Raw genomic sequence first — 14,054 nt, 5'->3', positions numbered from 1 at the left:
ATGCCATTAGTTAGGTTTTCTTTCTTCTCTGCTTCCATAGTACCACTCCACCCAAAACTGCATGCAGTGTTCTTTTCTTGCCTTTTTTGTCTGTCCCAGTACCCTGAACTCGAAGGACAGAATTCTTTTTTTTTTTTTTTAATATTTATTTATTTTTGAGAAAGAGAGACAATGTGGGCAAGCTGGGGAGGAGCAGGAGAGAGGGAGACAGAAGACCTGAAGCAGGCTCCTCACTGACCATAGAGAGCCTGATGTGGGGCTTGAACTCACAAACCATGAGATCATCACCTGAGCTCAAGTTGGACGCTTAACCCACTGAGCCACCCAGGCGCCCCACAGAGGACAGTATTGTAACCCTCACTGCGTGCCTCTTCCATTTAATGGTAGCCTATAGACATCATGTGATATGTCTCTCCATCACATGGTGATGGTACTCTCCATACTTCACAAGCCAGGGACCATTTTATAGTTGCTCTTTTGTCCACTTGTTTTAGCTAACATCATTGTCTGCTTATGACGCGACATGGACCGTTCTACATGCACTACCGTATTGACTACTGTATAATTATCACAGCAGCCTAGAAGTCATTTCCCCCATGTTGCAGGGGAGAAAACTGAGGCAATAAGAGGAGGAAAACAACTCCGCACATAGCAAGACACAAGAAATGTCTACTGAGTGGAGATGTGTGACTGTGTGCTTTTGTCACAGACACATCTTTGTGACCAGACTGATGAATAAGACTGTGTTTCCTCGAGCAAGTACTTGGCACCAACAGAGTCTTAATAGCTGATAGATTTTTTTAGAAAGAAACTATTCCCATCTTCATGACTAATTCCCAGTACAGTTTTCTCAGTAAGGTAGGCTGGCAGGGTAGTTATGCACCAAAGACATCTGAGGCAAAAGAACAAGATGGGAATTACCTTAAAAAAAATTGTCATTATTATTTAGAGAGAGAGAGAGAGAGAGAGAGAGAGAGAGAGAAAATGAGGGCACAAGTGGGGAGGGGCAGAGGTAGAGAGAGAGAATCTTAAGCAGGCTCCACACTCAGCAGGGAGGCTAACACAGGGCTCGATCCCGTGACCCTGCGATCATGAACTGAGCTGAAATTGAGAGCTGGACCCTCAACCTACTGAGCCATCCAGGCACCCTTGAGAGAATTACCTTTTAATAAACACTCAGGATGCCTCCAACTGTCCTAGGACATTTCCTGCCTGATCTCAATGGATCCTCTTAACAAGGACACAGAGTAGGAATTATGATCTTTGCAGACAATAAAGCCAGACTTCAAGGAAGGTAGGAATAGCCAGTGTCACCTAATTAGTTAAGGAAAAATGTTGAGACTGAGCTAGTGTATCACGTGTCTCCAAAGGTAGACGGCCTTCGCCTGGCACATCACTAGAATCTGGCTTTCCTCTTCTACTTTTGCCTTTAAAAATAGTTTATTTTTAATTAAAAAATTTTTAACTTTATTTATTTATTTTGAGGGAGAGAGGGTGTGCAAGCAGAGGAGGGGCAGAGAGGTAGAGAGAGGATTCCAAGCAGGCTCTGTGCTGCCAGCACAGAGCCCAACACAGGGCTCGAACACAGGGCTGGTATCATGACCTGAGCTGAAACCAAAAGTCCGACACTGAACCTACTGTGCCACCCACATGCCCCTTACTAAAAAAGAAACATAAGGCATTTGCAGGAAAATGTGAGAAAAACAAATCACCTATAATCCTAACACACAGAGATAAAATCATCATGGGCATTTTTTTTGTAAGTTTATATATTTTGAGAGAGAGAGAGAAAGAGAATGAGCAGGAGAAGGGCAGAAAGAGAGAGGGAGAGAGAAGATCCCAAGCAGGCTCTGTGTTACCAGCACAGATCCTGACACAGGGCTCGAACTCACAAACCGTGAGATCCCGACCTGGGAGGAAATCAAGAGTCAGATGCTGAACCAACTGAGCTACCCAGGCATGGGCATTTTTAAGTTTTTTCCTTTCAACCTTTTACTTTGCATTTATAGCAAGAGGTCAGTTCATTTGGCAACACCTGTAGTTGTAATATACAGACCAATTTGTGTTTTGCCCTTTTGTTTTGAACTCAAATGTATCAGACATTGTTCAGCCACTTTGAAAAAAAAAAGAGAAGTGAAGTGGTAAAGAGAGGAGGGAAGGTGAGGCTTATGGGTCTGCTGGGGGTTTGGTTTAAGCAAAAGGAGACATGGGGAGGCTGCTGAGAGCACGCGTGGAGCACGGAGCCTGGCAGGTGAGGAGGATGAGCCCCGCTGGCTCCAGATCTCCCCAGTCAATCATCCCTACTGCCTTCTCTGTTTCTTTTGCAGGCAGCAGCTTGAATGATGGCTTGTGGCATTCAGTCAGCATCACCGCCAGAAGGGACCGCATCACTCTTACTCTGGATAATGATGCAGCATCCCCGGCCCAGGACACCACTCGTGTACAGATTTATTCTGGAAATAGCTACTACTTTGGAGGTAAGTTCCCCAGCTTTTGAAAAATAAAGGACGGAGGGAGAATGCAATGGACAATTATTTTGCTCTAATCATTCTTTTTTTTTTTTTTTTTGGCAATTAGACCATTCATACACACGCACGCGCGCACACACACACACACACAGGTACCCAATCCCAAGCACAAAATAATGAAGCAAACTCTCTGACAGCTGTGCAGATATAAACTATCTAGGTCAGTGCAGAGGGGAAAAAAAAGAAAAAAAGAAAAACTTTAGCTATAAGAGCTGGTGTTATGTAACATGTCCAAAGGAGATTTTTGTAGCCATGCCAAGCTCCGTGATCACGTTGGGAAGGAGGAAGTCAGCTGAAAACCTGGAGGATGTGTACCAACAGTCAGCGGTACCTGCGAAAGGAAAAATCCAGATGGGAAGGCAGGGAAGGCACAGCCAGGATCCTCAGCCACATAGGCAACTCTGCCGCTTTGCGGTCTGAATCCCCCGTCTGTTCGTTCCTTCCCGACATCCCTGGAGGCCATGCCCGTGGAGTAGGGCTCTAAAAATGGGGAAGGTCTAGAAGTCCTGTGAACTTGTAGCTCCAGTGGAGCAGGCGACACAGGTCCAGCTGTCCCCATTTCCAGGTGAATCCTAGGAACATTCCCAATGACAAAGACACGGGGCATACTGGAAAGGATGAAAACTACATGATGAGGAATTCATTGCCTTTTTATAGATGCATGTGCAGTTTTATTTAGTTTTTTTTCCCCAAGTTATTTCTTTCATTAAAAGTCTTAGTATCTATTTTTTTTAGTCATGTGTTTGTATTATAGAAACAGTCTCTAGAGAGTAATGTCAAAGAGCCGTCTGACCTTGAGGAAGACCCTGATGGTCCCTGAACTTCCTTATCTAGGACATGGAGAAACAGAGTCAGACTGCTGGAGAACTCCAGCAGGGTCAGGGTTACATGCTTGCAAATGGACACATGGGCTGCACCTTTTGTAAACACGGGTGTGGGCTGGGCCTGTTCTCCAGTTGCTAATTCTTCGTCCGTTAGGAAACTGAAGGGAAGTGTTTGTGTAAAATTACAAAGTGCGGTCTCTCAAATAGACTTTGCAAATCACTTCTCTCATGGCACTGACACGGGGTTAAGTTTTGAAATCCAGAAGGGGCTTTGCATAAGTGCATTGTACATAACAAGGTATCCTGGAAGGGAAGCAGCATAGAGCAATACTGTTGTGGTTTGATTTTTTAACACCCCACCAAAACCCTCTGTCCTTCACTCTAAATCCCCACGTCTGGCAAGGACAACAGATTCCAACAAGAAAGGAGCTTCCCTTGCCTCTAAATGTCATATGTGTCTTACGCCATTTAATTCATGCAGGAACTTTGTGAAGTAGGCAATTGTAGCCCCATTTCACAGACAGTAAGACTGGTGTTTGCTGAAATGAAATAACTTGTGTAAACGTTAGAATCAGGACCCACCCCCAGGTCTGTGTTCTCCACAACCTGCTATGTTGGGACAGCAAAGGGATGCTAGCAAATGTAGCATAAAGGCAGCAGAAGAAGGGTCTTGGGGACCCTAAGATACATTTCACAGACTGCATAATTCTTGCATCACATGCAGTGTCTCATCAACAAAGAGAGAAAAGCATTCTTGTATTTGTTTCTGAGGAAAATGATGTTCGATGATTACGGTATACAGAATGCCTCGAAGACGAAATGTCTGGGTTCCCCCCAGTTAAGGGGGCACTGGGTTTACAAGGCCGAGACTTATCTGCGATTTGAACGGCATTTAAGCGAGTGCCCCACACGTAGACCATAAACTTAAGGGAGGTGAAAAATGAGCCTGAGCAATAATAGTCAACTTACATAAATTCTCTCTACAGTTTCAATTAGAACTTGTAGGAATCTCTCTTCGTTTTATGGCGTGCCTGTGAGCTGTTAAGCAGCTGCTGGGCATCAGCCCAGCAGTGACTGTCTATTAGAAATGGCTGAAATAATTCCCAATTATTTATGGGTTATTGCCATGTTTTCAAGCTTGCATTCCCATATGCTCTGAACCTATTAAAACCCATCGGGATGGAGCACAAGCACTCATATACCTACATTGCCATGTACCTGTCTTAATGAGAAGTGCCCCGATTGCAAGCTATGCTAAATCAGCGTAATGCGGTGTTTTTTTAAGGAACACCCTTTAAAGAGGTACGATGTTAACCTTTCAGTGTGCTATTACAGCCCTATAACTAGGTGCGTTTAAGCTCGTAGTTCCTTTGGCATCTGCGTTTGCTTTGCGCCTCACTTCAGAATTCCAGTTCTGTTCCTGCATGTGTACCTTTCTCAGGAACTAAGCCTATTAATGCCAACAATTAGCCAGACGATTACTCTGCCACCATCCTTACCCAAACCATAATTTCCTTTGAAAGTGTAATTGAGAATTGAATTGTGCATTTAGAGCGTGTTTCGAGACAGAACCCAAACTCCCAAGTAGTTATAATATGTTGCCTCTTGGGATGAGTGAAATACACCATGCGACTGGATGGTTGGATAGTTTACCGACAGGTGAAAAGAAAGAGGGACCAGGTGAATGTGACAGTATCAGTGTTCCCTTTAACGCATGTTGTTTTCTGTTCCGTACAACGATTGAGTATGCCCCGTTTTATACCAATTCTGTCCCTTCTTTGAGAATGCTAGGATTTCCAACGAACATGTGTGCACTGCTGTGAATGAAAAAGCCCCCAAAACAATTAGACCTCCAGGTCCTCCATCAATAGGTCGCCAAAGCAATGACTGATCATTTCAGTATTCTTCCTCATTTTTTTTTCTCTGTCCCACAGGGTGCCCCGACAATCTCACCGATTCCCAATGTTTAAATCCCATTAAGGCTTTCCAAGGCTGCATGAGGCTCATCTTTATTGATAACCAGTCCAAGGACCTCATTTCAGTTCAGCAAGGTTCCCTGGGGAATTTTAGTGATTTACACATTGATCTGTGTAGCATCAAAGACAGGTAATTATTGTCTCTTCTCCTCTGTTCTCCCACCCCCTTCCCATTCTCACTGTTCTAAATATGAGTTTCTTTAAGCAAAATTCTAATCCACTGACATTAGCCACATTAGACATAATTGAGTTGCCTAATGGAAAATATTTCTGAAAGGATTTCAGGCCCAGAGAAAAATGTTTTAAATTAGTTGAGTCTCTCTTCATGTTGACTTGCAGTAAATGGGATATGCAAATTAAATCAAAATACAAATTTGTGACAGGATTAAAATTGTATGCATAAACAACATTTGATTACTTTGAAGTTAAGAGTGAAGCAAAAAGGAGGGAGGGATTACTTCGGTCTTAAGCCATTTTATTCTTTAGAGCAGGGAGCATCCTTTCTAACAGGGGCAGATGAACATCAGGCCCTCAGGGTCTAGAACAGAGGTTCGTGTGGTCCAGTGGTGAGGTGACTCCTGGGGCCACTGACCTGTGGTGTCACCTCCAAACCACGGCTTCTTTGGCGCAGAAAAGAGCAGGTCCCCCATGGAGAGAATCAGCATTTAATACTGTGCAACCCACAGATGCGGCACAAGTTCAGTTTCTTTCTTTATTTCTTCTGGGCTCCAACTCTTCTTACATTTAAAATTTCTAGCTTCAAAGACACACTTTGGAAAATTAAAGAGGACCAGTTCTGAGTTTTCAGCCAGGCTTAGCGTGCTCTCCACGTTTTATCTCTAGCACTTACCTCCTTCATTCTTGTGGTTACAGTCATCCTCGTCCATATATCGTTCAACAAATGGGTGAATAATAGGTGTGCAGTGCTTACCCATGTGTTGGTGTTACAGGGTCTCTGCTCACGTCCCATCATGGAATAAATGAGCCATTATGATAAAATGCAATAAATGCCCAAGTAGTGCACCCTTATTTGTGGGACGTCTGGCAGCCGCAGCTCAGCCTGGCCGTGGGGAGAATGAGGTCAAGAAGGTTTTCAGGAAGGGGTGCTTAGCTAAGTCTTTTTTTTTTTAATGTTTATTTTTAAGAGAAAGAGCACCAGCAGGGGAGGAACAGAGGAGGCGGGGCGGCGGACAGAGACTCCGAATCAGGCTCTGCACTGATAGCAGCGAGCCTGATGTGAGTCTCAAACTCACAAACCATGAGATCATGACCTGAGCCCAAGTCTGACGCTCAACAGACTGAGCCACCCACGTGCCCTGGTGCTGAGCTAAATTTTAAAGGATGAGCAGACTTGGCTGAGGCGTGATGAGGGGTGCCGGTGTACGATGGGTCCTCTGGATGTAGCATGGGGAGTGGCAGAGAAATAGGAGAGATCATGGCTTGCAAGCATTTCAACAGTTCCAAGTGCCTGTTTTCCATTGTTAAATATTGGGATGCATTTTATAATCCATGACGCATCATCATTCAATTGGCAACATGTCTTTCTTAGCGGCATATAAACTAAGGGTATATGTTAACAATGAATAGGTGCCTTAGGGTCAATAAAACATAGCTCAGTGGATATGGAAGGTCACTGTGATGGAGTACATGGTGTGCACACAGCTAGAGATTGGGGCCGTTAGGAATTATGAAGAAATTAGTGTGCCCATGGAACGTGGCCCCATGTGCTAAGTGACAATCAGGAAGGGAGGTATCAGATTTGCTTACAAGAAAGAGTATCCAGGAAAAAGGGAGAAGGATGGATGGACGGAGAACCAGCCTGGAGCTAGGAAGGGAACCACCCCCATCCATGGGGCACTGATGAGAAGTAACAGGTGTTTCTCCTCAGCAGCACAGCCATCAGCTCTGTAGGTTGTAGTCTCCTCGGATGCTCCGAATGACCAATATAATTTTATGGAGTTTTATGTGCATGTTTCTCTGTTAATACCACTACACATGGGATCCTCAACAAATCACACAGACTTCCTGGCTCTTCTGCTTCATTTTTTTTTCTATTTGACCAGCTGGATAAGTGGGTAATAAAATGTGTGCTTCATTAGAATGTGCTAGTTTAGCGATCTCAGAATAAAGGGTACTACACGGAATGGTTGCCACCCCGATAGTCTTTATTAACGATGAGGGGGAAGCATCCGACTTCAGCAGCCAGCACAGCCTTTTGCAAAGTGTAGTTCAACAGAGGGAACATTCATCAATAGGGATCTCTTATGATACCTTAATTTCTAATCAAGGACGCTCTCATTATTTTCGATTACATGAAAGTCATTGCCATCTATACTGCATCATTACTTTTGTGTAATTGTAGTCTGTATAATTGTATTACATACAATTGTGTTTTGGTTAATTGTATAATAAGGGATTGTGTTTAGTTTAGTGAGTAAATGGCACGTTTTTCTTGATTTACCAGGCATTGCCTCTAACAGAAGGGGATACTGTGGTAGAAGGCTTTGGTTGATTAATTATTTCTTGAACTTATATTTAAAATTTGTTGGAGAGGGGCAGAGGTTCAAAAGCAGGTGGTTCTGAGTTTTGTGTTGCATTTTTAACATGTTGATCAACTAAACTTGATTTAAGAGCAAGTGCAGAGTTTTTGTCTAGAAAGAACTTGCCATTTGGGGATGGGGTGGGGTGTGCTAGAAGAGGTGAAGGTGGAGAAGTTTGGCTGTGTTTTTGTTTTATTGTTTTTGTTTTTTTCTGGCTGTGTTTTTTATTATTGTTTTTTTTTTAAGTTTATTTTGAGAGAGAGGATGTGGCAGGGGCATAGAAAGAGAGAGAGAGAGAGAGAGAGAGAGAGAGGGAGAGAAAGAGAGAGAGAGAATCCCAAGCAGGCTCCACACTCTCAGCGCAGAGCCCACTGTGGGGTTCGAACCCACAAACTGTGAGATCATGACCTGAGCTAAAATCAAGAGTCCGATGCTTAACAGACTGAGCCATTCAGGCGCCCCTGGCTGTGTTTTTTTCTTAACTATGCTCCTGTCTGGAAAGTCCAAGGAGGGCAGCCTTTGATCTGGCCTGAGAGTCTCTTCTCTCCCTGGCCAAATTCTCTGCCCTTTTCTCGTAGGCTTTAAAGACCCAATCCTCCCCCTGGCCTTTCAGTGGTTGTCTGCCCCACCCCTCCCTGTTCCCTTTCTTCTCCCTCAAAGCTAGCTGACCTGGCTGGCCAGAAGAATCCAGCCCTCTCAGTGACCCATAAGGCTCTCAGTGCTAATCACTCTAGGAAAACCAAGGTGGCATTCACAAACATTCCAGGATTCGAAGTGCTTCCTCCCATGAGGGTCACTGAAACATGAGCAAATTCACAAAATGTTCCTGAGACCATGCCTTAGGTAACAGCTGGGAGGGTCCATTCTCATGGATTAAGGAGCCTAAACTAACAGTTTGCATTTCAGCCATCTCTATGATGGGTAAATTACCAAGTCTTCTGGCTTCTCTGGAAAGAAGGGGGCTGAGCGATTGGCCTGACCCCCAGTTCTGGCAGCAGAGACTGCTGACTTTAGGAGGTGCCATCAGTAAAATTGCTGAGTGTCTGGCAGTCCAGGGATGGACTGGGAGAAGGAGGTAGAGCACCTTTGTGGGAACCACATGTGGGGCCAGAATGGAGCATTCCCAGCAAATCCCGTGCACTTTCCATAGTCTTTCTAAACCTCTCGACTAGAATGTGCATCCACCATACCTCACTTTGTGGGCTGAATCTTCAACCTCATGTTTTCCGCACCCCAGACCAATGTTCTTCGAGATCCACACTTACCTCTTGCAGTCTTCTTGGACTTAAAGGAGGCAGGACATGATATTTTAAACCACACAAAGCAAAGTCAACCCCGATAAATGCTTTGTTCCATGAACAACTTTATCATACCCTCCGGTACTCAACCTCTTAGATAGGCATTGAGTGAATGGGTGAGGCATTCTATGGGTGAGGTATATACCCAAGTATATACTTGGGTGGCAAAAGATGTGGTAAGAACTGTGGAAGCCTGGCAGTGCAAGGGCATCGATATTCCCATTTCTCAGAGAGAGTCAACTAAGACCTAGAGACATATGTCAGTTTTTCCATGACTACAGGATTGAAGTTGTGGGTCAGAGTTGAACCCTGCCAGTGTTCTCTCCCTGACTTGCACCCAGCAGACACTAGCCTGGAAATGGCAGTTGTGGGGTGTCTGTGGCTCCTAAACAAGTGGCCCTATCTTCTGCCCCACCGTAAAAAAGTTTTTCTGGGATATTCAACGTATTAAATTCTTTGTAAACGTTAGTTGCCTAATTAAATGCCATTTAGAAGGGGGCATTCAAAGTGGTGTGCAGCATCAGGGGTTGGGGGGACTGAGTGAAGTAAGTCCCGGTGATCCAGGTCAAGAAGTACCTCTTCCCAGGACTTTTGTTGGAAGATCCTACCAAGCCCACTCGAGGAGCTGTGTCCAGTCCTGCTGAGTCCAAAGTCCAGGGCAGAAGAAACACATCACCAAATATTGTCTTAGAATATGAAGAGGAGACGGGATCCAAGGTGTGAAGCCAAACTTAGAGGAGCAAACAGGGACACACTGTCTGAGGTGGGGTGAGTGGGTGTCACACGGAGGGCAATTCATTAATCTCTGTGCAGGTGGCAGCAGCCTCGAGAGGTGATAGAGTGTGTTTAATTCCCAGTCACTACTTGTCAGCTTGAGATATGACACATATCATTTAACCTTATTGTGTCTGTTTCCACTTTTGCAAAACCGAGATTGTAAAATCTACCTTTGCATTGAGAGTTAAATGAGACAGTGTGAGAAACCAGGCACTGAGTTGCATGGCTAGTAAACAGTAGTAGATTGTATGTAAATGTTCGCCATGTTAACTCCCCATAGCCAACGTTTGCTAGCTCTCCAGATTCCATGGAGAGAGGAGAAGGCTCTGGTCTCCCTCCGAAGTTCTTCCAGCCCACTGTGGCCAAGTGATTCCCATTAGTTTGCAGGGTGGATCCCCTTAGATGTACCTCATATGTACCCTCAAGTTCCTCTGCTTAATGACTTGGATTGAGTTGTTGTTCAGAGGAGTTCTCCCTGAGGGCCACAAACAACCACCCATTAGGAAAGTGCCCATCAGTTTGGGTGCCAAGGCCGCAGTCTTTCAATTCTACCAAAACTTGATTCTCAGGGCCTGGTTGGGTAAGGAAAGCTTGTGATTGGTATGCCTCGGGGCGCAGAATTTAAGGCATTTCTTATTTCTTGGCTCACGCAACTGTAGACCCTGAATTTACATGAACCTGGGAGCAAGCGCCTCGTTAGCTTGTGCAGGCGAATTTCAGCAGGATCACATCAGAATCACGAGGAGGGGTTGTTAAAACCCAAACCACTGGGCCCCACCCCTAGAGTTTCAGATGTTATTGTTGTGGGCCAGGGAATGTGCATTTCTACCAAATTCCAGGGTGCTGCTGGGCTGGTCTTAGGAGCTGACTTTGAGAATCACTGTCCCAAAACCTTCCAATCCTAGAAGTCAGGGGACTGTGTAGATTCTGCACAGAAGTGGTGTAGGTGTGGGGAAGAGGTATGACTTCTGCCCCAACTGTGCCCCCAGGCAGCTGTCCTCCTGATCAGAATCTCACAGGGTCTCTGAAAAGTTCCAGCAACTCTATCTCAATGTCCAGCTCCAAAGTATTGAAATCAGTCCACGGGAGGCCCTTGGGTGTGAGCACAAATGAATCCCGTCTCCCTCCAGCTTTCCTGGTTTTTGTCTCCGAGCTCCTGCCCTGCTTCCCACTGCAAACAAAGCTTTTGGGAATACAAATGAAACCAGTCAGATCCTCAGGGGTGCCTTCGCGAAGGGATATTTTGGTGTGGAGGGAATGTGCGTCTTAGAATAGCTGCAGTTGCCATGAAACATAACTTGTCTTTGTGTTATCTGAGAGACAGTTGACTTGCTGGCCCTGCTGTAAGTCAGAGCTTGGTCTTTCATTCTAGATAAGCCTCACACCCTGTGGGTGGTGGTGCTGCCATTAGAATGATGGTGACCCTGCCTACCAAAAAATATGACACCGAAGCTTTCTACAGATTGAAAGAGACTGATTTCATCCGGTTTCCTGGGGTCTGGCAAAAGGTCTATGTGGTCACGTGTTGCCTTGCCCTGCATCCCTTCCTCATAGAGTGATGGCACTGGGGAATGTCCTTGGAGATCATCCACCTTTGGTTTTGCATAGGAGAAGATAGAGGTCTAGCGGAGTATGGCAAAGCCAGGTATGGAAGCAGGGCTCTTCCCGTGGGGTCTTTGTTTTTACCTCCAATGGGGACTTTTTTGCTCCAGCCCTTTTAAAAATGAAACAATTGGCTTGTTCCAATGAGTGAGTCACATGTGAAATGCTGCTTTAAATGTCTTGCAGCCAAATAAGTTATGAAATGTAGCTTCTCACTCCATAACCACTTCCTTCCCCCCCTCCCCCAACACACATTCGTTTAAGAAAAGCATCTGCTAAACTCTCTGGTCAAGATTCTTACCTTCTTGGTTCAGAGTTTGGAGTGTTGTAAACACTGAGAGTGGAGAAGCATTATTTTGGATGACCTCCCATAAACAGACTTATGCTAAAAACCCACTCTGTGTGTGGGAGTCTGTTAAAAACAGTAGGCTGTATAAAAAGCTTACATTGCATGGTAATGCATATGTTTTAGTTCTTCTCTAAAATTGAAAGCCTATCCATTGGGTGCCAGAAAAGCCATTGCAAGGGCAATGCCCACACAATCTGAGTTTCTAACTCTCAAGTGAGAAATGCTACAATATGGTGTTCTCCTTTAACTCATGGGATGGAGCCATCATCAAAACAAGAGCACTTCTGCTGTTTTTATTTATCATGCTAGTCTATTTTATGGAGGAAAAGAAAAGGTTAGAGTTTATGTAACAGTTACTGAGCAAACATTCTCTAAATACGATTTCATTTAAGCCTCTCCGCAGCTCTGCCAGCCAGAGTGGTTCTCAAAGTGTGGCTCCCAGACCGCCAGCACCTAGAGGCATGTTAGAAATGCGTATTCTCAGGCCCTGTACCTTTTGGATCAGAAACCTGGGGAAGGGGAGCAAGCTGAGTTTTACAAAGCCCCTGCCACCAGGGTGATTCAGATGCACAGTCAGATTTGTGAACCGTTGGGTTGCCCTCTTACTGTTATCTTAGGGATAAAATCACCCATGCTTAGTAAGCTGCCAGAGGTCGCATTCTTTGTATTTGGTGGACCTGCGATTCAAATCCAGATTTTGCTGACTTTTCGATCCACAGAAAGGTGGAGGGCCTATTGCCTAAAGGAGAGAAAAAGGAGACATGCATTCAGGTATGCAGAGCAAGTCAGAGGAATGTCACTGAGGAAATAAGATGTTGAGAACTTGATGTGTGGGCTGTGTTTAGGGAGGTCAGGCAGGGCTGTTTCAGGTGAGGTGGAGGGATTAAGCCTGGGACTCAGAAGAGGTGAGATGCTGGGCATTTGTCTCCCTGTATGGGAGAAGCTGTATCAGCATCAGTGGGTAAAATAGAACTTAAAGTCAAAGCCATAGGGAACTTGCAGCAAACAAAACAGTTTAAAATCTGAATAACAGGCCATATTAATAGCTAATCCTAAAAAATGGTTACTGTGTGCCAGAACATTGTGTGTGTGTATGTGTGTGTGTGTGAACCCTATGAAGTGGGTAATACTGTTAACTCCATAGTATGGAACAGGATTGAGACACAGCGACGCTAATACCTTGTCTGGGTCACACGGCGAGTTATGTAGCAGAGCCTGGCTACAGACCAAAGGGTCTGGTTGAAGAGGTTCGACCTGTCCTTGCCTTGCACTTGACTACTTATAACTTTGTAGTTAGCAGGTATCCAACATTCTTCAGCGGGATTGCAAAGTAGAAAATGATGTGTTTTCATCTTGTGTCCTGATCTTGAAGCGGGTTGTATCGATGCAGGCAGAAAAAGGATATGGGCCACAGTGATGGACCACCAAGGATGCCTGAAGGGCTGTCACCCTTGCAGCTCATTGTCACAGCCTTGTGACAAGCACACTGAGGTTCAGAGAGAGCTGAAGTCTCCACCTCTATTTCTTCAGGCTGGTTAGGGAATACAGAAGCCTCACAAGTGACTTGAAATGGCTGGCTGTCTTCACGAGGCAGATTTTGAATGGGTTTGTTAAGTGCCTTTTATCTAGAAAAGAGAGATTTACTCATCTGCTAATTGAATGAGAGTTACTCCCCATCACCGAGCTTATACCTCTTTGAAAAGTCAGAGGGAAGAGGGGCATTGGGGGAATATACCACCTGGCTTGGACCTGAATAAGTGAGCTTGAACGAGTGAATCTGTGTTCTGTGCCCAACCTCATCTCTCATTCCTTGTTTTTACAAGAAAAGTCGATCATTATCTTGATGAAATGGTCCTTCTCTACCTGTGCGTGCGGAAGGGCATCGGGGCACCAGTGATTCACAGAAGGCACAGAGCGCCAACGAAGCCAAAGGTGGCTCTTGATTCTGTCCCATCAGAAGGTGGTGAGACTGTTCCCTCACCAACCAGTGATCTGAAATACGGCTGCAGAAAACCAAGCCGGAACAACGAGCTGGGTGAATTATCACCAGGGCTTCTGGAAGCTGAAGGATTCATTCCAAGAGCTATAGTCATGAGGTTGAGGCGAGGGGTGCAGCTTTAGATCGCAGTAAGAAAATGTCTTTTCCAATCAGGAAGCGCT

The 14,054-nt window shown here is 45.1% G+C and overlaps 1 protein-coding gene across 2 annotated transcripts in view; it reads left to right on the top strand.

Annotated features, from left to right (window-relative positions):
- CNTNAP5 (contactin associated protein family member 5) overlaps nt 1-14,054 on the top strand; it is an 804,456-nt gene that overhangs the window by 450,003 nt on the left and 340,399 nt on the right. For both annotated transcript variants that reach the window (XM_043576518.1, XM_043576517.1), the window contains exons 9-10: nt 2,328-2,477; nt 5,287-5,458. In XM_043576518.1, coding sequence (XP_043432453.1) covers nt 2,328-2,477; nt 5,287-5,458 — 322 coding nt within the window. The remainder of the gene's footprint in view (nt 1-2,327; nt 2,478-5,286; nt 5,459-14,054) is intronic.

Source organism: Prionailurus bengalensis, chromosome C1 (genome assembly GCF_016509475.1).
Source record: "Prionailurus bengalensis isolate Pbe53 chromosome C1, Fcat_Pben_1.1_paternal_pri, whole genome shotgun sequence".
Lineage (NCBI taxonomy): Eukaryota > Metazoa > Chordata > Mammalia > Carnivora > Felidae > Prionailurus > Prionailurus bengalensis.
Note: the sequence above shows the minus strand (reverse complement) of the source record. Positions and strands in the feature narration are given on the sequence as shown.